Source organism: Trachinotus anak, unplaced genomic scaffold (genome assembly GCF_046630095.1).
Source record: "Trachinotus anak isolate AG129_WGS33_773 ecotype Australia unplaced genomic scaffold, CSIRO_AGI_Tana_v1 ptg000016l, whole genome shotgun sequence".
Lineage (NCBI taxonomy): Eukaryota > Metazoa > Chordata > Actinopteri > Carangiformes > Carangidae > Trachinotus > Trachinotus anak.
In genome coordinates, this window is record NW_027273867.1 from 10,950,396 (window position 1) to 10,976,109 (window position 25,714).

The 25,714-nt window shown below is 41.8% G+C and overlaps 1 protein-coding gene across 3 annotated transcripts; it reads right to left on the reverse strand.

Annotated features, from left to right (window-relative positions):
* Nucleotides 1-1,727: 1,727 nt before the first annotated feature.
* Nucleotides 1,728-16,391, reverse strand: satb1a (SATB homeobox 1a). 3 transcript variants are annotated; one of them, XM_071500926.1, is made up of 11 exons: nt 15,900-16,391; nt 15,048-15,277; nt 14,537-14,713; nt 14,302-14,428; nt 13,119-13,242; nt 11,798-11,909; nt 10,838-11,373; nt 9,195-9,392; nt 8,238-8,393; nt 6,072-6,275; nt 1,728-4,294 (listed from the first exon to the last, which is right to left on the reverse strand). In XM_071500926.1, the coding sequence occupies exons 2-11, from the start codon at nt 15,262-15,264 to the stop codon at nt 3,416-3,418; spliced, it is 2,730 nt and encodes a 909-aa protein (XP_071357027.1). In that variant the 5' UTR covers nt 15,265-15,277; nt 15,900-16,391; the 3' UTR covers nt 1,728-3,415. The 3 variants fall into 3 exon arrangements, with proteins under 3 accessions (XP_071357027.1, XP_071357026.1, XP_071357025.1); XM_071500925.1 differs by having other exon boundaries at nt 15,652-16,391; XM_071500924.1 differs by having other exon boundaries at nt 15,640-16,391.
* Between the last annotated feature and the right edge of the window lie 9,323 nt (nt 16,392-25,714).

Here is a 25,714-nt window from a genome sequence, read left to right on the forward strand (position 1 = left end):
CTGAGCTCCTTGAAGTGCACATAATATTTTTCAGTGTCCAACCACCTACAATAAATCTGCATAGGAGAATTTAAATTCAATTACAAATTCATCAGAACATCACAATGCAAGGATATCTGTGGATTTCTGAAGGATTTCCCACAGTGGGGTCCAAAGGTCTGAGACCATTTTCCCAGACTGGGAGATCCCACTGTACTAAAAGATCCTACCAAGACAAAAGATATTTCATAGTCCAAATAAAAACAACAAAGGATGGTCACAGTGCAAAGGAATAAATAATCAGTAAAACTAGAATTATTGCCTTGTGGTTGTATGCCTCCACCAAACAACTAAGTTTCAGAGTCCAAAAGAGTTTTTTTCGGGACATTATGATGTCACAGTGACACAGTTGACCTTTGACCATCTTAATATAAAATATTACCACTCTATCATTTTATCCTATTAGACATTTGTGGTAAATTGTGTTATAACTAGTGTATGAATTTGTGTGTCATGTCCAAAATGTGTTTTGTGACCTTTGACCTTTGACCACCAAATACTAATCAGTTCATCCTTGAGTCCAAGTGAACATTTGTGCCAAATCTGAAGAAATTCCCTCAAGGCATTACTGAGATATTCACGGGAATTGAATGGATGGACAAACAGATGGACGGACAACCCAGACACACAATGCCTCCAGACCTGGCTGTCAACAGCGCAAAGGCATAAAAAGAAAGGGAGAGGGAATGAAAGGAGGGGACAAAAGGCTACTCTTATTGCACTGTTAGAGCACAAGGTTGTGGCGGACCACAACACGGAGAAATAAACTACATCAGTAATAAGCAAAAACACTGAAGGAGCTCTTCAATGTGAGGGTTAATTAAGACAGTTTTATAGAGACTTAATTGCAGCAATTTCTGAGGTCAGACAAGTCAAGTTTCTCTGTGGAGTGCTTTTAACCAACACCTTCAGCACAGCGTGCTTCCCACAGATAAAAGACAGAAAAACAAACTAAACCCTAGCAGCATGAGGGGCATGATGGGAAAAGGCAGGAGTCCACATGAAAATATATACAGGTGCTGACATTAAGTAGCATTAATGAGTCCAATGTGTGTGTTGGTAGTGTTGTGTGTTTGTGTTTGTGTGGTCGTGAGGGTTAACACAAAGCAGTCATAATGATCATCATCGCCATTACCATCACCATCATCATCATGGGCATGGCATTTCAAGAGCGCCATTATCATCATTATTAAAGCTAATATTACTGATGATGAGGCGTTCATGGCCTCTCATTGGCCCTAACTAAGGTATCGTCATGGAAACAGATGACAGAAAAGAGCAAAGCTTTATTGAATTACACTATAAAGCTATTCTGACCAAATGGGGCTTGAATGTTGCACTGTCTGAGCAGAGTATGTGAGCAGCAATGTGAAAGGTCCTGAGGAGAGACAAATGAGAGTCAGGGGCAGAGAGCGAGATACAGGAACACAGACAGAAATAGCATTTGAGACAGATAAAATAAAGGAAGAAAGAAAAGAGACAGAAAACACAGTGGCTGCACTGAGAGCCATGTGATTGTGGAGAGGCACAGATCCACTGGTACAGAGAGCACTGGTGATCAGCACAGAGGAATATTGTCTGATGTCTGGAAACAACGACAGTAATTCACCCACATTAGACACGGTCCTATAAGACGAAATCACCAGTATGAGGTCTATAACACTAATACAGACAGTGGACATCAGAACCATTGATTAAATCTTTAATGGGTCTTTCACAGCAGGTCTATGTTTGTCTTAAAATAGCAGCTTCTTATCTTCTTTTTTTTACGTCTGTGATTGAGTCTTTCTAGTATGAGCGATCTTATAGACTGTCCTCAAGTCCAGCTCTATCCTGTGCATTGCAAACAGATCCCAACAAAATGTTTTCAGTATAGATTTGATGTGCTGTTACTAGAAAACAACCATCTTTTTATCTGTCGGAAAGCAAAAATAGCACGATGCCCTCCCAGCTATCTCAGCCTCTCTGTGCTCCCATAGATTCTATCACATGAGGTTTTAAACCTGAGTTTCCTGGCAAGAAACATCATTTGTCACTGTCTGCACTGATGAAAAAAAGTTTCCACTTTCTAATTGAATGTTGATACATGCTGTGAAATGACTGCCAAACAAAAAGATTAACTGAAGTTAAAAGTTATCTGTCCAGACTTACTCTCAAAGCACATAAATCTTTATTAATCTCACACAGATTGTTTGTGAGAAAATGATTTTCTACTGGAAGACCAGATAGAACTAACACAAACATGTATGACAGAGTTGAAGTCTTAATTTTTGCAAATGAAAGTGCTGACATCTGGTTAAAATGTTTTATGTGCACACTGCATGGCCTCAGTCTTACATTTCTATTCCACAGTCTTTGTGCACTCAGATCCGTATACAGCACAGTGTTTCAACCATTAAAATGAAAACAACTGAGAGTAAAAGCAAACTTACTCTTCTGTCTTTCTATTGTATGCCTTTGCTTTGCTTGATGATAAATCAGTAAAATACAAAAACCACAAGATGTGTAAGTGTAACACTCATAGCTATATTTTGAGAGATTTACAAATTCATGCATCAATAGAAAATCTATATGTAAACTATGGAGCAAATTTGTTTTTTGATGACCAGAACAAAACTTGATGTTGTGAATAAATTTGAAATAGGAACAGGAATTAGCAGGTATTCCTGCAGATATTTTAGATGTTGTGATGTTGATCACTTTTCTAATTAATCCAGTGTTACTTTTATTAATTTGTTGAGCACTGAAGTAAAGTGCCACACGATGCCTTGTATTACATGTGATTTTTTTTTCCTAATAAACATTTAATCTAAAACAGAAACCACAAAACCTGATTTTAATGAGAATTGCAAACACAAACAAGAACCATATAGGAAATAACTGTGAAAAAAAACATTTAAAATGACAGACAAATTCTGATTTAAAACAAACAAAAAACAAAACAAAAAACTCTTAAAAAAGATTAAAAAACAAGCAGGAAATGGAGATATTGGTCATAGAAAAGCAAACTGGCAGTGCCACTTTCTACAAGGCATTTCTGGCATGAAAATATCTAAATTCAACCAACTACAATTATTCTTTTTAAACAGTGATATGTAATCTGAGGCTCATTGTATTGGTTTCTATTAATGCAGACATATGTATCTACACACAGAACCTGTGTACTAACATTATCTGTACATATAGTCACAGTGCATTAGGGATCCTCAAATCACATGTAGGTCTCTGGTTATGAAAGCTGTGGTATCAACAAACTTTAGGCCTTTTCTCAGTCCATAATTGAACAGTTTGTAACTGAATTGCAAGTGGCCCAATAATGTGGTGGCTCACAGGGGAGATATGGCTCATCCAACCTTTGTCACTGCATGTGTTTGGGTTAGATGTAGCCCTCCTGCTCTTCTTTCATAGGGGGCATGGTTTGAGTCCCAGCATCTGATTCTTTCAAAACAATGATCTTGCTTTCTTCAACTCTTTCTGTTTGCTTCTGTTCCTCCTTTTGTTCTGTTTCAGTCTTTCCATTACTTTCTTCCTCCTGTTCCTCTGTAGACATGTCTAACTGGACGAGGCCATGTTTTGGGCTCTGGTGTTGATACCGGTCAAATTCATGACTTTGTCCTTGATCCTGGCTGCTGAAGAAGCTGCAGATGATGTGTTTAGGGAGACCCAGCTGAGCCGACAGGGTGTGGACTGCCTCCTCGTCTGGGTTGAGGCCCACATCCTGGATGAAGCTCTGCAGGATTCCCAGGGCTTCGTGGGACACTCTTAACTCCTCACCTTGCACCTCATCTCCACCTTCAACCTCATGATTATCTACCTCTGAACAAATCCCAGCCCTATCTCGGCTCTCGTTCTTCACACTAGGCCACTTCACAGGCAGCTCCTCCTTAACCCTGCCCTCTTTGCTGTCTCCAATGATCTCATTTATGCCTTCCTCACACACATTTCCATCCCTTGCCTGCTCCTTGCTTTCTGTACCCTTATCCCTCACCCTTCCAGTGCAACCCCAGTCCCCTCCCACACTGCCCCTCTCCCCTTGTCCTTCCTCAACCCATTCCTTACTGTCCCCTCTCTCACCATTGTTGCTGCCCCTGCTCTGCAAACGCACTCTGAAGTGCCCCCAGTTGACCCCAACCTCTGACTCGGCTGGCGATCCAGCACATGGTTGCCGTGGAGACAGGTGAGGTCCTGCCTCAGGCTGCAGGGGTTGGTGGGGTTGGAGATGGTGCTGCTGTGGCAGAGGGGAGTTGCGTTGGTACTGACAAGGAAAAAGAGACGTCAGAAGTGATCAGAATAAAAAGCCACACTTGGTCTTTTTAATTTTAGATTTAGTAATTTATATTGTGTTAATGCAGATATTACTGTGTTTCACTTTAATGGCAGATGATTTGAAGTGTTGCAGTCTAGTTAGTCAAGCTATTTATTAAGCTTAAAGGTCCCATATTGTATAAAATGAGATTTCCATGTCTTTTTTGACTGTAAAGCAGGTCTAGGTTCTATATTTATACTGTGAAAGTGCTCAGTCCATGTAGAAACTCATACAGCCTGTATTCAGAAACTGTGCCTTAAAATGAGCCATCAGGACTTCTGTAACTTTGTTATGTCACAGCCATGCAGTCAATTTCCTCAGATATGCCCCCAGCATGGCCCACTTGGACGCACCATCCAGCCTTGCAGGATTTGGTTTCTCTGAAATTTTACCTGAAATCTGCTATATTTTCATTTGATCACTCAACAGGAAGCCAATCAGGAAAAGACTCCTAGAGCCTCTCTTCTGATTGGATCCCCTAAGACAGGGCATGTGAAACTACACTCAGATGGTTTTTGCTACTAAAAAACACAATTATATCTTCTTATGAATCAAAACTCCAAATAAATCACAGCAAAAGTGTAAAATATGGGACCCTTAAAGAATTTGCTGCTTTCATTTTAGATGGAAATTATAGGTTAAAGAGAACTGGCAGTAAATTTCCAGCTCTAAATCACAGAAGTATCACTGGTATTCAACTTACTCTCATAGTTTGCATGTGACTGAAAATGCTAGGCTTTTTGTATTGGCTGGTTATGATTAATGCAAAATTTGTGTTCATGTTTCTCATGAGAGCTCTATATAATCTGAACTGGTGGGATATATTGTATTGTGGGGTGTATAAAGTGCTGTCCTTCATTTGACCTCAGTTTAAATAATGACTTTACAGAACATGTGCAGAATGATTCCTATCCAACCATGCCACCCTTTTCTTGATAGGGTAAACATGGTAGTTTTGAACCTCAACACCTGCTGTGTCAGTGGGGTTTCTAACCACATCCACTCGGTTTTTACTGCATTCAACCCGAATCTGCAGTGTGTAGATATTGGCTGGGTAGCAAGATGAGCAATGGCACAGGACATGCTGGTCTGGTTTGGAGAGAAATCAAAGGCAGTGTAGATTTTATGTGATCTGGATCTGCTACCACATATGAGCTAGACTGCAGTGCAACCATCCAGGGCTCATGTCCACAGAACTGATCAGGTCTGAACCAGTACATGTAAGGTCTTCTGCTCTTGTTATTAATGCACTGGTATTCCATGCAACATACTGTAGCTACTTTCCAAAACAGTGGGATGCAAAACCATTTTCTCATATGTTAACTGTGAGTCTGTGCTATAATCAAACCATCAATCCATTCAATAACTATGGAAGTGGAAGAAAAATAACTAATCAGCCTCACGGATCATTGCCTCATGTGGTAATCATCTTTTTTTTCCTGACATCTTTGGCATTTAGCTGTCATTACTGTGCTGCTTTTCCATTGCACACTCTTCAAGTGCTTTAAAAAAGTCAGGTCACCTTAATGCTCTTAATGCTTAGTGATACTGACTGTCATCCTTCTAAAAATGTTGATAAGAAGCCTAGAGTTACTTATCTGCTAACCTTTGCTGCTCATTTATGACAAACCTTTTCCATTTGATTACAGTTATTTATAAAGCTGGTAAGACAAGTGTTTAGAACAGCAGTCTGTGTGTAAAGATGATCTTGTGTTTGTAATCTAACCAGTGCATTGTCGTTGCTGAGCAGTGTGAGCCTGTCAGCGCAGTGCTGCTGTGCCGCTGTGCTGCTGCTCTCCTGTTCGTAGATGGCGTCTCTTTCAGTCTGGGACAGGCTGAGGAAGCGGCGGATCATGCACAGGTTCTCCCACAGGGTCCGGTTCTCCGGACTGGGGTCCTCCTTCCAGCGCAGCAGCTCACACAGCCAGCCCTAAAGGACAGACAGACACACACACACGAGACGACCAGCTGTGTAAGACAATGATGAGCACACAATGATGACATGTTCTCTCCTTCACCCAGAGGTCAGGAATGTTTGCCAGCGCACATTTATATTTCTGTGGACACCAGTTAGCTCCTGTGCTGCAGATCTATCTGACCTGATCGCACAACTCTGTAAAGCAAGACAGGAAAAAGGTGAAAAGTCTGTTTGGTGATCAGCTATAATGTTACAACAACAACGCTGTTCAGCTGCCTAATGTCCTCCCTTAATATAATAAACATAGCCACTCTAATTAAGTCAATAATTCTGTTAATTAGTTCAGTAATTAGTGAATGTTTCTACATCAACAATCTCATCGTATATAACCCAGATATCAGTATCTTACTATGTTGATTTTGCTATATGTCACATTTGTAAGTTTGTGTGACACTAGGCAAGTAGATAAAAAAGAAAAATGTGTATTCGAAACCATTTGATCTCTTCTGTCAGGTGAACCTCTGGTGCAAGGCTAAAATAGAGCTGAGACATTAAAATTGCCATGGCAACATCATGGAAATGTATATGATGAGTTTTAAATCACATTACCCCAGTACACCCACTCTCGTATTATTTGTGTGAGTAATTAGAACATAATTTAAGCAGATGTAAATCATGATAACTGTATAATTTACTTTTCACATTTATTGAGTATGGTTTGATACTGTAAAAGTCTCTTGTCTGTTTCTTGTTTGCTATGGTCGAAGATGCTCTGATGGCAAAGCTGGAAGATCAGGATGAAATTCTCTTATTAGGTAGACTTCTTTCTGCATCACGAGGGAGGAAACTTGGGAGAGGCAGACTGAGGAACGTAAAGCCAAGCTAGTTTCAGATTCAACTAGGAGAACTAGAGCATGATTACATTTGCAAGCAGGCTGATGCGCACACATACTGTAGATTCGCACACACCAGCATATACACACACACACACACACACACACACACACACACACACACACACACCTGGCTGTAGCCCAACTCTAGCACACAATGCCATCCAGATGCACAGCGCAGATAGAACAGAGAGATCCAGCATGGTTCTGCCTGCCAAACAACCGGGTAATACAGAGAGAGAGAGGGAGAGAGGGATAGAGACAGAGAGAAAGAAAGAGAGAGGGAGAGAGAGAGGGGTAAAGAGGACATAGAGAAAGTAAGGTAAAATTGAGGCCAGTGAAGAGATAGAGAAAGAACCTCAGAGGTTTTAGACCACCTGTCTGTTCTGGCATGACCGCTGAATGACCTCTAAACATCTTGATGATGAGAAGAGAGAGAGAGAGGGGAGTTAGAGGGAGAGGGAGCAAGAGAAAGAGAGAGAGAAAGAAAGAAAGAAAGAGAGACAGAAAGAAAAAAGAAAGAAAGAAAGAAAGATAGAAGGAAAGAAAGAAAGAAAACTGAAAATTGGAGACATGCACGAGAGGAAGAGAAAATGAGACAGCTAAAATCCCCCCATTCCATGAAGGGAAATTATCCTCAAAACAAAAGGCAATAACAAGCTTATGGGGCCGCCATAAAAATGAGAACAATAAACACTCAAATCATGCTTGTGTGTATGTGCATTAGTGCATTTGTGTGCCTGTGTGCGTTTGTGTGATTGCGTGTACTCGTACAGTATGTCTGTGTGCACAAATAAGTGGTGTGTATGTGTGCATGTGTGTATGGCGACTATTAAAGCGATAATTTAGGACACAATAGCAGTCTGATGCACTGATGATAGTCCTCTGCAGAGTGCAGCTGCTGGTTGATTATCTGGGCTTTCCTCCACACACACTAGTCATCCCTGCTTTAACTGAGTAGATGGATTCATCATGGATGCTTAAATTTGAGCAATCAAGCAATAGAAACAATTGGGTGCAATATGTGTGTGTTTAAAATTGGACATCTTCATCAGATTCACACCAGCAAGGAGGCAAGTACCTGACTCTTGGAGGCAGCCACTTTCGCAAACAAGGCCTGAGACACCTTGGCTCTCTTCATCTCGTGCTGGATCTCCTCGTAGATAGCAGAGCTGACATTTAGAACACAGCTGTCTGTCCTCAAACCTCTGTCTGCTGTGACTGGGGATAGTCTCGCCTTAAAAGAGGCAGACGGGAAGACAGAAAGACAAAGAGATTGGGTTAAAATGCAAGCTACAGTAAACACGGAGTGATGAGCATTTGCAGCATTTCTTGAGTGAGATGAATCTGAAACAAAGGACAGGAAAGTCTGGCTTAGCCCAGCACTCCCTCAGACAAACTTTTAAATTTTCAGAAAAGGGAAGCCATGGATCATGTCCTTTATGTAGCCCTAAAGGTACCTTCATTTAGCCCTAAACTGGGAGCAGAGTGATTAAAAATCATGCTAACATTTGCTAATTAGCACTAAATACCAAGTACAGCTGAGTCTGACAGATATGTCATTAGTGCTGCTGCTATTTGGTAAAAAATGATGACATTAAAGGATCAACAGTTGTATTACATTCATCCTGAAGGGGGCATTAATATCTTGTAATACCAGGATGGTTCAAGGGATCTCCAACATCAGTAAGCTTCACAACTTCACAACCCCATAAAATGATGATTTATGTTTTGTTGTTGTCTATTAAAATAACCAAACCATTTCTGTGTTCTCTCACCATTCATACAATATATGTGAAAGGCTGTCCTTTATAGCAGAGCATATTTAAAATCTGCACCGTTTTACTTTTGTTACGGTCTAGTTTTACAGCAGTCATTTGAATTCTCCTTGAGTAAAACTTCAGCTCAGCAACAGTACTCCCACTTCAATATTTCACTGCTCTTCCCCAAGGACAAACAGTTTCAGACAATTTCAGAGCAGGTGTGACACTGATTTTTGATTTTTTGTCTCTGTCTCTCAGTCTGTCTCCTGACTGACCTGTGTGGTTCTTGGTGGCGTGTTGCTGCAGCTGGGTGTGAATCCAGTCAGGCTTCTCTCTTTCTCCTCCTGGTAGATGCGCTCCCTTTCCGCCTCAGGGAGCTGCAGGAAGCTGTACATAGCCCGGAGGTTGACCAGCAGAGATTGGGAGGCATGTTTGGGGTCCTCCTCCTTCCGCAAGATCTCTGACAGCAGGCCCTGGTAAATGCATGCACAAACACATACTGGTTAGCACAAGCAAGCACACTCATGTGTATGGATACAAAATGATACATGCATTTTATGTCAAATTCATTCAGACATATTGCAATATATTGGCTTCAGGCATATCATAATATCAACATTTAGGCATCCTGACACCTTGAACATCACATATACAGCCGTATATGACGATACGTCTTGTATTAAAGATGATCATTGTCCATTATCTTTATGTAAAGATTGCACAAGTTTCTTATTTACCCAAAGGAATTTTGCAAAAGCTCCTTATATCCAACTCTGGATCTCATTCAAAGAGGCCCCTGCAGTTTAGTTCACAGCTACAGATGATATAGAGCCAGTTCCCAGTCAGTGCTAAGCATGCAACTCGCCTTTAGAACTAGCTTTATTCTGCCTGTATCTGTCTATGCAGGAAAGCCTTCAAACGTCACATGCAGATTGTAGGGCTTCCTTCCTGAGAAGAAATCAGATTTCATGCTGGCATTGCAATGACATGAGAGGAAACAGCCTTCTTATTCAAATCCTGGATCATCTTTAAATCTACCCAGCAAACTCTGCCTTCCAAATAGATGGAGGCTTTACGTGAAGTGACAAATGCGTCCCTCACTTCTAGATGGCATCTTGGCATCATGCCCAACTTGTACGGCTGGCACCAGAGCACCTTGGATTTGGCAACGGGGAAACATGGGGGTGGATAATAACTAGCTCGGCTTATTGTGATGAAAATGATAATGACGGTAATAATAATAATAACAATGGGTCTAGCCTGTCCTTTGAGCTCCATTTCTGTGGGTGTGGTGGTGAATGTACGATGATGGACATAGATAACAGCATTTTAGTGTTAAAGGCGATGGTGGAGGGAAATATGGGTAAGAAAGGGGAGACCGAAAGGCAGAGAAAAGGAAAGACTGAAAAAAAGATGGATTAACAATAAGAGGTAGATTGTGAATAGAAGGGCTGCCAGAGTGAAAGGTGGAAAGATGGAGAGACAGTGAGAAAGAGAAAGAGGTAGAGAAAGAGACAGAATTTCTCCAAGGGGTTGTGATTAGTTGGCCCAGCAGCTGCTTCACTGCTGGCACCAGCTTTTGTGCTGCAGAGAGCTGGCATGAACACACGCACACACACACACACACACACACACACACACACACACACACACACACACACACACACACACACACACACACACATACATGCACGCACACATGCACAGGAGGGTGGAGGTGGGGGGGCACTGCGGCAAAGGCCATGCCAATGTTCTAACCACCAAACACACATATTCACAGAACACACTTAACTATCACCACAACACCAGAAAACACTTCAAACAGATAATCACCCAACAACAGTGGTGGCCTCTTATGAATTTCAACACCTTTCATCCAGATCATAATCACTGGTTGCCCCCCCACTACCTTCGATACCTGGGTCCTGTTGAAGGCCACCCTGGCAAAGATGGCTTGAGAGATGCCTGCTCTCTTCAGTTCCTCCCGCACACACTGGTAGATGTCACTTGGCACGTCACACGGCCCCACAGACGACCCAGCTGATGTCTGGGTTTGGGGCCCAGCTGCAGGGCCTCCCCCTGGACCACACTGTGCCTGCTGTGGGGCTTGGGAATCAGAGGCTATGGAGAAGACCTTGGCAGGAGCCCTCGATACAGGGGGGTGGTTGAGATACTGCTGTGGGGACGGTGAGAGACCCTGGCCGGCTAGCATGCGGCTGACAGCATACTGCTGGTTGAGAAACTGGGCCATGACCAGCTGCTGGTTAACCATTTGGGAGCTGAGAGGCTGGGCTACCAGCCCGGGAGGGCGCAGGCCGAGGGGTGAGCGACCACATATGTTGGCTACTCCTCCGCGAGGAAAAAGGAGGGTTGAGCTCTGCTCAGCAGGGCTTCCTGTGATTGGCTGCTGGGTGAGGGTAATATGTGCTGACTGCTCAGAAAAGCTGTCAATCTCTGGTGAAGGCAAAGACAGATGTAGAATTATTAACACATTAAATACCGACACTGCACCCTAAATCCATGCTACTTCCTAATTTTAAGCTGGTTTTGAGTATGTCGTGTGTTTACAGTACAAAAGTGGCAAAATGAAATATATTTAAACCAGGCAGAATTTTGAGTGTTCAAACAAAACAAAGAAAGAAATTTTTCTTCTTTTTCTTTAATTCCAAACTGCATCAGATTCACCAATGTTGCACTTTATGTATAATTTTCTTGTCAATATCAAATGGGAAAGTGTTGATTTTCTGCCAGATAAAACAGCATTACTATTAGTCTGTACTATATGCTGTGTAGAATCAGTTTGGAGTATGGACCTGGAACATGCTGTAAGACTGATCATGCACACTTAATGTTTGGAGGCTTGATTGAAATCCCTCACCCTTGAAGCATTTGGTCTTCTTGAAGTGCTTGTACCATCGACCAAACTCGTGACACTTGGCAGCAGAGACATTTGCATAGTAAGTGCTATTTACAATAGATGATATCATACTCTGAAACAGAGGGGAATAGACAATAGAAATTCATTACATTTTCCGAGCTCCTGCTATGGGCGGCCTGGGTGTCTCAGCTGTTCACACATCTGATATTAATGAACTCAGATCTGTGTTATTAAAAAGACCCCCAGGTAAATAGGATAATAAAGACAGATGAGTGTGTCAGTGTGTGAGCTGTTTGTGTGTCTAAGTGTGTAAATGTACAGCATGTGTATGCTTCTATGAATGCATGTGTGCGTGTGTGTGCGTAATCAAACGAAACACTAGAGGTCATCAGAGACTATGTCCCTCTGTCTCTTACTTACTTACTCTCACACACACACACACACAGAGTTTTTCCCCGAAGACCATCCTGTGCAATCTTTACATCTGATTACACCTTTCATCTTCTCATATTTATTTTAATCTGCTTCTTGCAAACAAGAGAGGGGGTAAAGGGAGTGATAGGAGAGAGAGAGATGGGGGAGGAAAGATGGAGGAGGGAGGATTGGCTGATATCAGATCTTAACACCGCAAAGAAGGAAAGAATCCGAAGAAGAGAGAGATAGCGAGCAATTTCTCTTTATCAAACTGTAGATGTCCTCAGCACCCTCAGGCAAAAATAACAGATAGACTAAGTTGATGGTTATGAATATTCATAAAGAGGCCCTACACCACATACTTCAAGATTAATGTAAAATTGTTTCAGCAGTTGTGTCTGTATTTGCTTAGATTAAACACACAAGAATTGAAGGAGATCTTAAAGCAAGATTTGGATGCTGTGGCTGAATCAGTAAAGGCTGAAAAAGCTAAATACCAGAGAATGATGGACAGATAGACTGAGTAAGAGTAAGACGGTGGGTGAGGCTAACAGACAGATAGGGTGACAGGCAGACAGGCTGGCAGTCGGCAAAATCAAGATAGGCAGCAGCCAAGGCCGCGTGGCTTTTTAAGAGATAGCCATCTCTCGTTATCTGTTTCTCTCTCCCGCGCTCTGCCCCAGCACCTTATCTACCTCTGCATCTGGACTTCCTGTTTCACGATTGGACCACACGCTTATTCTGTGTCATGCATCAAAGTAGGCACAAACACACACACACACACATACACACACACAAACACACACTTGCACAGGATATGGTACGGCACAGACATTACATGCACACTTAGAATTTCAGTCCTATTTCTCGTTGTACCTCTTCTTGTATGCATGTGTGTGTCTTATACCTGGGACAGAGGGCACTCCTTGGCCAGGGAGCTCTGGTTCATGTCCTTGAGGAGCTCCTTCAGAGCGTTTCTCACTGTGGAGTGACTCCACTGCTCAGCTGGCAAGTCTTCCAATTTGGGGCAGCTAAACAAAAAGCAAAGTAAAAAGCAGCATTTCAGTATATTACGGTTTAAAGGGGTATTCCAGACATTTATTACTGCACTTCCATAAAATTTGGGAAACTCACAATCCACAACATTTCTTTTAGTACTTGGTGTGGTTTAAACTCCAAAATGCTGGATCCTACAAGTCTCATGATGTAATGTAATCTAGAGAGCCCTCCTCAGAGACACAGCAGACGTAATACAATACCCCTTTAAAAAGAGGATGACTCTAAAACTGCTTCACGTACCATGTAACACCCCCCCCCCCCCCTCAAAAAAAATAAGCTGAAACTCATACTTTCCTTCACACCCATAGTGTGGACTTCCTGTCTAAATATGAGATCACACACTTACACTGTCTCACGTGTTAAAGAAACACACACTGTGGGAGGAAGACTTTAATAAAACTCATGTGAAACTTCTTCAATTTCAGGGTCCCAGTATTGTGCATGATGGCTCATGGTCACATGACTTCCTGGGACTGGTTTCCCTGCTATAAGTCTAGATATCTTTTGAGAAAAAGGTGTGTCCTATACTGTCCGTACTCCTGTGGGGGCAAGACCCCCATATGGGGCAATACTATAGGGCCACTGCCATTTTAAATAAAAAAACAGAAGAGATGTTGAACATTTTAAAAATGTACAAATAACTTTTAATGTCTTCCACTTTTAAAATGCTCATCTATATTCATTCCAACAAGCAACTAAAAGTAGGTACTCATTAAATATAATTTAATGAAGTGAAGAAAATGATGATGGTGAAGAAGAATTTTATCACTCTCTACTGGAGACTGTCAATGAAATCCGATTTTGCACGGGACTGATTTGGTCAAATTAGGGATGGTGTTTGGCCAGAGTCCTCTCCAGAAGCTTTGGGTGAAAGGTTGGGACGTACTAAACAAGTCTTGAGTCAAGCCCAGGCTCACACACACACGCCTACAGAGAGTTTAGAGTCCATAGAGTCCACGCAGACAGGACAAGGAGTCGGGCCTGACTGTCACTGTATACATGTGCAGATGTAATAGGTGTCTGCTCTCTACCTGTGCAGCTGTATTTTCAGGGTGATTACATGGTGAACATCCTGCAGCATGTCAGCCACTGTGGCATCAGGAGCATCTGTTACACAGGACAGAGGTACCGGGTTCCACCTGCCGACCTGGATCAAACCTGAACACACACACACACACACACACACACACAAGTGATAATTCTGAGACTAATTACAGGTGGACTGACTTGTGTCCCTGACTCTCAGTGCATGTGTGTGCTGCGTACCTTTAGCTTGTGCGGCAGAGCTGTGAGAGTAGCCCAGTGTCAGCAGGGCCATTTCTATCAGCTGGTTAAACAGCAGATCTCTCTTGACCAACACAAACTCAGCATGTTCTTCTCTCCTCTCTCCCTCCAGTGGGTTTTCCCTGTGCTCCACCACGCAGAACACCGGCAGCAGGCTCCCTGAGGTATAACGGATACAAATGATTTCATACAGCATGATATTTGAGAATCACAGATAGCTCGAAAAAAGTGCGAAGTAATGATTAATTTCATTATCAAGTTATGTATTGTTCATTTTTTAACCACATTAAAGTTTTTGATCTTTTTATTTACATTGATGACAAGTGAAGTCAAGACTTTCACACATCAGATAACACGTGGGAGTCATTAGTACTGTATTACAGACCTAATCTATTAGTGTAGCAAAAATATGTCTTGTAGACACAAACAAACCCACTGGGCTCCTCCTTGGCATTTAGCCCCTGTACCACCTTCCGCACATCAGCCCACATACCTCTGCTGTGCCAGTTTTTGCTCTGTTGCCTCACTGCGGTGGGCTTCTGGGCCAAGCAGGGGTTTTTTGCCACAGGACTCCCCTGTCTGCTCCTCTCCTGGGCCGAGGGTCCTGCTCCGTTTTGTTCCAGTCGAGCCAGCTTGGCAGGAGGGGGCCTGGGGTCTACAACGGGATCACTGCCCTCGGGTTTCATGGCTCCATTACACAAGGCGTCCATCTGTGGTCTCACACTAATACAAAGACACAGACAGTTAAAAATCAAAGACTTCCCCTATAAAAATCTCTTATATGATCTTGATGGAATATGTGGGGTGGTAAGCAGTAAGTTAATGGTGATCCATTTGTTTTAACCTATTGTTTCAAGTGAATATTACATATGTTTTAAAGTAACTTTATGTTTTCATCAGGACAGAATATGTTACAAGCATCCATAATCTCCAGACAGTAATGAAATAATAGCAAACAAAGCACACCAAGAAGTATATCTAGATACCTGGTGAGTGTCAACAGTGTTAAAGAGACCCGTTTCACTCATTTACAGGTGTTTAACATTAGGCTACAATTAGAAAGCACCGTTTTGACACACACGTACACAAACACACACACTCAGATCTGAAGGACATCCGGATCAGTATGAGGGGGTGACCTTCACACAGATGCAGCGATTAGAATAACCCTCTAAATCCGGTAAAAGTCCGCTGAACGCCACAGCGCAGTTTTTCATAATAAACCTGCTGTCATCTCCAGGCGCGCCGCTGCAAGTGACAGTGATTCAGTTCATCTTCAGCACCTAAATGCGCGCTAATGGTCCCACGTCCGGTGCTGCTGAAGTTTGATCGAGGCGAAACCAACCTGTTTCAGCCGACACACCGCGCATCCCCGACCTGCCATCATACATCAACAGCCCGTTCCTGTGCACATCGACTGTATCCATACGTTATCCTCGCTTCCGTTCACCCCCCGGTGGAGGAGCACAGACCCGCTTCTCCCGACTGTCGCTATGTGTCCAACTGTACGCTCCTACGCGTCCTTTTCACTCACATTTATTTTCTGTTTAACAGCGACATTATCTCGTGTTTACTCTCCAAGTAGTTCTGCCCCTATTCTTCCTCGATACACCGTCCACCCGCCGCGCTTAGCTGTCTGTGTAACGATAAATTGGCCTCAGTGCAAGTTCGGAGCGACCTCCCATCCAGGGCGCCGGGACAGGCTGCTGCTGAGGATCAAGCTCTCGGGAGAACAAAGCACGGCTTGGACCTCCTGGAGTACATTCCCTGTCATATATTAGGCTCCAGCACTGACGCCGGGACAGCAGTTGTTGGTTACACTTCAAAGCCCTGTGCGCACACGGAGAGGCAGAGAGACACAGAGAGGTAGAGAGCAAGAGAGCGAGTGAGAGAGAGAGAGAGAGAGAGAGAGAGAGAGAGAGAGAGACCTCCCCAACACACACACACACACACACACACACACACACACAGACTCATAAATACACGGACCCAGCTGCATTAGCATATGGTGTAATAATGAATTCACTAGCGCGCTCCGTAAATGTATTAAATGTGACAATTGCGCATAAATCTATTTATTATTTTCTGCCGCATGCTGTGCACGCACTTATTATTGTCTTTAGGGTACTGGAGCTCTCCATGGTAACAAAGTGGAGTAGGACTAGGTGGAACTGGCTGACTGATATTAACTTTTGAACATTGATGTTTTATTGTCACAAGATCCTGGCTTGTGTTTAATAGGTAGATAATCACTATTTTTACTCCGTGCGGCCGAGAATGTGCTCTATATCTCATTACGATGACAGCACGGAATAGGCTAGTAGGCTATACTAGTATAATATAGTGTAGTATAATATAGTATAGAATAGTATAGTAAATACCAGTGTGGTATTTATATAGTACAGTATATTGTAGTGGTACATCAGCTCTTATTCCCTTATTATAGTATATACTATACTAAACTATTATACTACACTATGTTACACTATACTATAAACTACATATGCAACATAAGTATAGTACACACGCACAAACACACACACACACGCAAACACATATATATATATACACACATACATGTCCTACAGCAAGGGCTGCTGCAGTATTGCTATTATATTATACACATACCATACTAGCCTATACTATGTGCGCTTTTAGTACTATAAGTCCCATATTATTTTGTATTGCCTATTAGTATAGTATAGTACAGTATAGTATAGTAAAGTATAATAACTATATTGTTCTAAAGCATACACAATATTCTACCGTATAGTACATATAGTAGAATATTGTGGTAGAATATATAGTTACTTTACTATACTATGCTATACTAATCTATACTATACTATGCTATAGACTCTTATAATATACTAAACTATAAAAGGCTATGCACAATATCATGGGGCCTATAATACTGAAAGTGTTGCATAGTAGTGTAGTATAGTATGTAGTACAATAGTATTACAGCAGCACTTGCTGTATACTATACTATACTATACTATACTATACTATACTACAGTATACCGTCTATACCGTTATATTATAATAATTCAACCCTGAAACTGTTCACTAAACCACATTGTAAAATACCTCATAGTAAGACCACCAAAAGCACCAAAAGCTCAAAAAACCATGAAAGGAGAAAATTTCATCACTGTACCTGAATCAATTAACAGAGACAACAGCTTGTCCTCTGTCCCGGTCGAAGAAACCTGAAGTTGCAGCCTACTATCAGCAAACCTCCCTCATGCACTCCAATGCAGACGAGATGCACTTCACCTCTGGAGTTATGATCCCCAAATGGTGCATGAAGTCTCTGTGAAGGTATCACAAAGCAAAGGTTGACAGGTGTGTATGTGTGTGTGTGTGTGTGTGTGTGTGTTGTGTGTCTGTAAGAAAAAGAGAGAGGAAGAGTCAGAGATCCTTCATTCTGGCAGATAAGATTCAAAGACTTGCCTGATGAAATGCTACACCGGTATGGTTACAGGTCTGTGTTTTCTACCGCCACGTAGTTGGGTGAATGTTGTGCAATGGGAGTGTATGTTTGGGGAGAGAGAGCATGCTCTACTACTTTTGACTAATTAAACAAAGTGAATTAGCTATCTCCCCAGCCAGAGCGAGTCATGGCTGGTTACACATCATTCATCGTGACTAATTCAGAGAGAGAGATGTCACTCAGCTGGGTGGAAAATTGTGTGTGTGTGTGTGTTTGCATCATCCCCCATAAGTTCAGTTTGCGTGTGTGTGTCTGTGTGTGTATTTTAGTGATAACTACTACAGTTCTGTGTGTGTGCCTTTAAGTGTTTATATCCTCATATTTCTCTCTCTCTGTCACCCTCCGCTCTACTATTTTATCACTGGCTTGATACGTCGTCAATGAGGCTGGCATGCTAAATGATAATTAAGACCATTACACGCTCACAGAGCATGCTACCAGTGCAGCACACGGCTCTCTCAATCGGAGCCTCATCTCAGGGGACACCCTACTACTCACACAGTCGTGTATCTCTCCAAATTAGGTTAGATTTTCATTCCACCTCATTCGCCATGGATGTGATGTGGTTATTATAAACTCATGATATGGTTAGTGAGCCTGCTGCCGTTAGATGGGTGGAGGCATCATGTTGGCGTGTTAAAGGGGAAATGGATTGCCCACAGTCAGTATTGCACATCTCTGTTTCTCTTGCTCACGCATACTCCCTGATCTGAAGTAGGTTTGCAGATACACACAAACGCTCACAATCTGATGCACAATATGCATTGCAAAACACACAGAGACACCCACAAATGCATGTATGTGTTTGTGCAGACGGACAGACAGACACAAACATCTTACCTTAACACACTCACCATACATTCACCATACCACCGTACCCCCAATGATGATGTCATTTCATCTCTTTGTCCAGTGGTGGAAAATCACTAAGTAGTCTACATTTGCTCAAATACTACATTTATGTACAATTTTGAGATTTCCATTTTTTTTTTATTGCTTTATCATGTGCCTAAACTGAACTACACTGCAATAAAAATATTGTACGTTTTGCTCCACTACATTTAACTAGCATTTACAGTTACTAGTTACATTAAGATTTTACATAGAAAAATAACAACCAGGCTCGCTACTAGATCCACCTCTACCATCTACAGCTGTAAAATGCTACTCGCACATCAATGTATCATCATTAACGCTCTCGTATTGTCATATATGATCATATACTGACACATATAGTCTCATATATCAGTCACACAGGCTCATTTTTCTGCAGAACTAGTACTTTTAGTTTCAAGTACATTTCACTGATACAGCTGCACTTTTTGAATGCAGGACTTTTACTTATGAAAGAGCATTTCCACATTGATGTATTGGTAGGCTACTCTTGTGTAAGTTAAGGATTACCTTTTCCACCACTGTCCATGTCTCCATACTGCTAACTTGACACATCCTAATCCAGAAACCTCTCTCTGCAGACATGTGAGATATCCATACAATAATCTTGTATCTTGTACAAGTGCTTGCGCAGTGTGGTTTGTGAGTGATTGCTACAGTATGACTTTGAATGTGGCTGTGTTCATACTGCACACACAATATGGACTATTAGATTTGTCAGAATATGTATGTAAAATGAATTTATGCCATATCTTTAAACAGCCATGCCCACTTCTGCTATAGCTCCAGAGGGCATCGTAAAAACCATTAAGTTAAAATGTTGGCACAGTGTAGCCTTTGCAACTCAGCAAGGGAGTTTTACAGCATAAATGCATGACTGTATGTTATAGAGGCATGAGGCCAGATCTGATTAGAGTTTAACTAGGACTGTTAATAATGAAACCAAAGAACATAGAGAGACACAACCCTCATCCAAAACAAAATGCACATAGCCTGTAGATAAAAACACACAATTAATGTAACAACAATTCTTGCACTTTCAAACTTATTTGATGAAATTTAAAACTGGTATGAAAAGTGATCAAGAATCTTTTTCATATTTGAACGCACATCTTTGCATGTTAAAACCCCCTTTGTGCATGATTAAATCATTTTAAACTTTAGCAACCTCTAGTGGTGGAATCTAAAGAGACGTCAGAGCCGGAGAGAAAATGGCAAAGAGCAACACACAGACTGCACCAAACTACACTGTGACTTTCTCATTTTCTACAAAAATAGCCATCCTCTATCTTGTTGCAGCTGGGCTTTTGTTATTCACTTTATCTAGGACACAGTTTTCTGCCAGTTGATCCAAAATGCAAATGTAAACTAACTATAGAAGATGACAACACATTTCACTCTTACAGCTTCTCAACTGGTTACATGTGAGTGTAATGATGCATTTAAAAAATACATTAATAGCTTTTAAGGGCGTGGTGTAGTTCTGAGTTTGACTTCGTAGTCTTTAGTCAAGCTCCCTTTTTTTATTTTCAACTTATTTAGTCTTTAGTTTCTTTTATTGATTATTCTATTAATTATTGGTTTATAAAATTCCAATTATAATTCTTACGCTTCTTGTTGGTATTTTTTGATTATTTGACTTTACTGCATTTTACTTTTAATTTGTTTTGAAAAACACTTTGTAATCTTGCTTAGGAAAGTACTACATAAATAAAGATGATGATGATGATGATGATGATGATGATGATGATGTCCTGGTTAGTTTGATCAAAACTTTCTTCCAAAGTTTATTTCATATTTCATTCTGTTTCTTAAATTCTATTTTGAACTACCTCCTATCAATATATATATATATATATATATATATATATATATATATATATATATAGTACACTGTATTTATTTGATTTCACTGCCTGTATAGCCTTCACACCAGGTTTCTGTAGTTTTCATATCAGAGTTAAAAAACATGAAGCTTTTATTTTTTCCCCCCAATCTCAGTGCACTAAATAACTGATTGATGACTGCATGACTCCTAAACATTAAATGGAGTGATGTGAGAAAAAAGACTCTGATTTGAGGAGCCTGTGGTGAGGTAACAGCCTGAGCAACAATGACTCACTTTGACTCAACTGTCACTTCACTATAAACTTAACTATGACACGCACACACACACCCATACACACAAATTGTGTGTTTGCAGCGGTGATCAGGCTTAAATGATGCATTAAGCACTTCATTACTCAGGTGAAGCATCACTGTGCGCTGGCTGTCTGTTCTAATTTTATTAGCTGACATGTTTATGGAAGTATCTCCCTGTGCTTAACTACTTCGCACTGCCTCACCTCAGGGATTCATGTGCTTCCTTACGTGTATCCTGTATACGTTTCTATGAGTGTATGTACACACATACAGTTCAGTTTCTTGTTTGTTTAAGGCCACTGAGGTGATATATGATTCACAGCCGTCAGCCTTAGAGCACCTGATGACTTCACTTTGTCCAAATGACATAACAGCTGTAACAGCTGCTTCACTTTTATGGAGGATCTGAGTAGGAGGCACAGTGCTTGACTTTTGGTGTTTGATCCCATGCTGTGGCACTCTTAGTAATAGGATTGACCTAGATTGGAGTTTAGTTGCATCTGTTATGTTTTGCCTGCATATGCGTCTATGGGCATGCATTCCAGGTTTGTTGTTGTTTGCTAGAGGTGTGTTGTAAGTGCATCACGGAGCTTGTAATGGAAAAGCCTTGGATGTGATCCCATTTATGGATTTACAGAAGAGAGCCCGGGTTTGCAAATTAGGATTATATGATTAGTTATGATTTCATGGGGCTGAAGTGTTCATTTGCAATCTATGCATCATTTGAAAAAATCTTAATAGCGTCAATATAGATATTTTAGAAGATAGACAATAGATAGACATTGTTCCTGTAATACATACATCTTTATCGAACACGTATGCGCCACCGTGCATAGGGTGAATGTGGATTAATGAATTTGAAGTCGCTTTTGAACTGGCTTTGCTTTGCTGTAAGGTCCACATGAGGGCGCTGTTGTGCCACTGATAGGTCTGTTGAACTTTTTTTTTTTTTTTAACCCCAGTCATGACTTCAACGCAGGTTATACCTTACATTTGCCGTCAGGTGGCGCTAAACACTCGTGTAATGTCCCACTTACAACTGCGTGGTTCCAGGTTACTGTGCGCGTCGAGAGAGAGAGAGAGAGAGAGAGAGAGAGAGAGAGAGAGAGAGAGAGAGAGAGAGGGAGGCGCAGTTGACTGTCAGACAATCAACACAACAATGTAAATGAACCATGCATCTCCGGGAGCAATTACTTTTACTCTGTCGTGCAATGATTGCATTTTGTTTCACTTTTATTTATTTATTTATTAAGAAATGCTATTTACTACCTTTCTTTCTTTCTCTCTCTCCCTACTTCTCACCCCCCTCCCTTTCTGTCTGTCATAATGGGCATAATGTCTCGACAAACAATCTTTTTTAGGAAGCCACTGGTATCCAAAATGCATTCATGTAAACTACTATTAAACTTACTTCTGCATTTCTATGGTGCAATAAAGTGGGATACAGGGTCAGTGATAATAGCGGGATCAATCTATTTGCCATTTTCAATGCTCTTAATGGGATTTCCATCGACTGAGTTATTAGTAGGCCGCTTTTGTCCTATTGGGTAATTGTGCACCCTTGAATACTGAGAGACTGCAAAGAGAAACTAATGACACTCTACTGATGCGGTGATAAGACAAAGAAAGCTGGTTTCTCCAAATAGCCGAGTAGAAAACATGTACATAAAAGTTGTGTTTTTGACTTGCGATGCCATCGTGTCCCCACACTGAGAAACTCTCCCATTCGCGTTTTGATCGCAGTTGTTGTTGGGAGTGATTGATGGCTCCCGCCAATGCGCGCCGAGGAGAGACGATCATTGAATCCAGCGGCATAATAATGGCATCGCTGACAGGGAGTCTCACTCTCTCGCTGCCGTCCCCCGCTATTACCTGAACTGCACCTGTGGGCTTCATCTCCTCTTGTCATTTACACACGCAAACACCAGCTCCAGACACACGGGTGCGCGCAACCGCCGTGCACTCTTCCATCGCCTGGGGATCGCATTGTGCTGAGTTGCCAGGTTGGCTGCGTGTTCATATAGGTTCAGCGCCTTCAGTGGGAGCGCCTCACACATTTGGACGACTTGCGCCTTCTCTTCAGTAACTTTGATGGGGACCTTGACATTAAGCAGGGAAAATGCCTGTGATGAAGGGATTATTAGCGCCGCAGAACACGTTTCTGGACACTATAGCAACACGGTTTGATGGCACCCGTAAGTTTGCTTTTAATCATTTTTTGAACAGTCGAATGTTTAGTGCAGCTAAATTGCAGTTTTTTGGGTGTAAATTTCGAGGTGGGTTGTATTCTGTCTTGTAAGGGAAGGTTGACAGCAGCACACTGCTACCTGGTCGTTGAGTAGACCGCCTAACACCTGCAAAAATCATATCGGCTAAAGAACAGAGGGGCTGTCAGTGCCTTTCATGCATTTTTAGATTTGTTGTCCTCGATGCGAGTGGCCTTTCAATCACAGGTGGCATCAGGTATCTCGGGTCAGTGCGTTTTTGCTGAGACAGGCTTGTAACTTCAAGGTAACTCAGAAGCGTTTCATGTCTCAGGATCAGACAGTCGCGGAAAGCCGGACCGCTGCCAAACCAATTAGCGCGCTGAGGCTGTCGCTGTCCGCGGTGCTGAAACCTCAGCACCGCGGACAGCGACGCAGGGTTCACCGGGCGCTCACACACAGGCAGCTCCACGCATTTGGACAACTTGTCCACAAGTGGAAACCTGACTCATATATTTCATGTGAACACATCTGGACAAATGCAACTTTTCTGAGTTGTCCACACGCCCCCCACCCCATCCCCCCACCCCCACCCCCTCCCTCTCCGTGAAGTTCACCTTTATTATCTCTGCTCTTTGGCCGACAAGTCCTGCGGCTGGTGCGATCTTCCTCTTGCTGGTCTGAAACCAGCAGTCGCATTTATCAGAATTAATTGGTTCGTGGCGGCATTAAAGCAAGTCTTTCCCCGGGCTGAGGCACACACAGGCATTTCTTAAAAAGACAACTTTTTGGTCTGAACTCTCGCATCTCATCTTAGTGGTCTTCTTTTTTTCATAATGAACATCTTCCACTTCTCTTGGAAGATTGCTGGAAAGCAGTAGGCCAATGTTTTACTCTATGTTTAGTCCATGTGAGCTCCCTTACTCTCATTTTCTGTCCCTCCTTTCTGCTTAGTTTCAGCTCATCTTTAGGATTTTAAGAGCTGTTTGTGTAGGCACTTAAGCATTCATTTTAAAAGGGATTTGCTTTGTATAGAAGCAGTGTTATGTCCTGTCTTTGCTCTTTAATTCACATATTACCCATACTATTAATGTAACTTGGCACATCCTATAAGGGGCCATACACAGTGTAGGAGCCTAGTACTGTATAGTTCTTATTTTGTCAAAAAAACAGCACAAATATTACTTTTTGTGTCAGACTTGGTTTCTCAAAATCTGCTAGTATTTGGCCACTACATACTTTAAATCAGCATTTTTGTTCAATCTGAGCCAATGCTCAATACCTACTGTTAAAATTATTATTTTTTTTAGACCTAATAACATTACATCACAGCCTTAGGCCTGTATCTAACCCAGACTCATCACCTAACCCCACTTATACCCCATTTTTCTTTTAGGTCAGGACATTCTACATTTCCTGAAGTATGTTCATAGCACCCAGAGAAACACAATGATAACCAGAGACATCCTTCCTTATTTTAGTTCCCATAACTACAGGTTGAGCACCACTGTACAAGAGCAGGCTGTATGTCGAGTAGCAACAAAGATTCAGGTGCTTGGGTAGGATCTCTACTCTAACACAAGGGGACTGTAATGGTAGTGTACCTAGCACAAGTGGTTTGTCAAGCCCCAGAGAATGAACTGCTGTCCTTGAGCTGGTCGAGGTGGAGGAAATTAACGTTGGTTTCGGACCACAAGATGGGGCAGACTGGAGGCAGTGGAGCTTGACAGGACAAATTGAGTGCGATGGCCTGGCCAGGAGCAAATATAAGGGAAGTGCCAGGTTCACTGCTATGTGATTCCCTTTGACGTCATCCAAAGCCCAGGCAGGCAGGTTGGACCTGGAAAGAGCATATGATTAATTAACAAAAGTGAAAGTAGGCAAGTCCTTGCGCGTTGAGAGATGATTTGTAGGTCTTACACAAAAGGTGCTAAACATTTACTGGTGGCCTTTAAAATAGATTTAACTTTCTCAGTGTTCACAAAGAGAAATATATTTCCATGTTCAGGCCCAGGCTCATTTAAATAAATTGAGGTGTCCCAGGCATAACCCATAACCTGGTTTCAATTAATAACAGGAAACTTTCAAGTTCAATTTCATTAACAGCTGGGAGAAGACACTGAAAGTTTGCTTACTCATTTAGATGAGAGTAGATATAAAATGCTTAAGGCTTTAAATTATGTTTCCATGTTTGGAGGAACAAGCAGCTTTTCAATTACTCACATTTCTTCGGAGGATGAGGGAGAAAACATTGATAAATATTCGTACAGTATCCCACAGCTGACTTAGGTCAAATTGCTGTTCATTTTGAACAAAGTCATCTCTAGACTCAGTTCATGGCATTTCAGAAGCCCATCAGCTTTTTTGTGTTTCACTCATAATTTTCACTGTGAGCTTTAGGGACTTACTGGTTGACAGACATAA

Excerpts from the sequence above, each read along its gene's own strand:
- satb1a (XM_071500926.1), bottom strand. The coding sequence starts at position 15,264 with ATGGACGCCTTGTGTAATGGAGCCATGAAACCCGAGGGCAGTGATCCC. Across the intron at positions 14,714-15,047 it reads CAAAAACTGGCACAGCAGAG|GGAGCCTGCTGCCGGTGTTC; the intron begins GTATGTGGGCTG and ends GTTATACCTCAG. Across the intron at positions 11,910-13,118 it reads AGGAGTGCCCTCTGTCCCAG|AGTATGATATCATCTATTGT; the intron begins GTATAAGACACA and ends CCTCTGTTTCAG.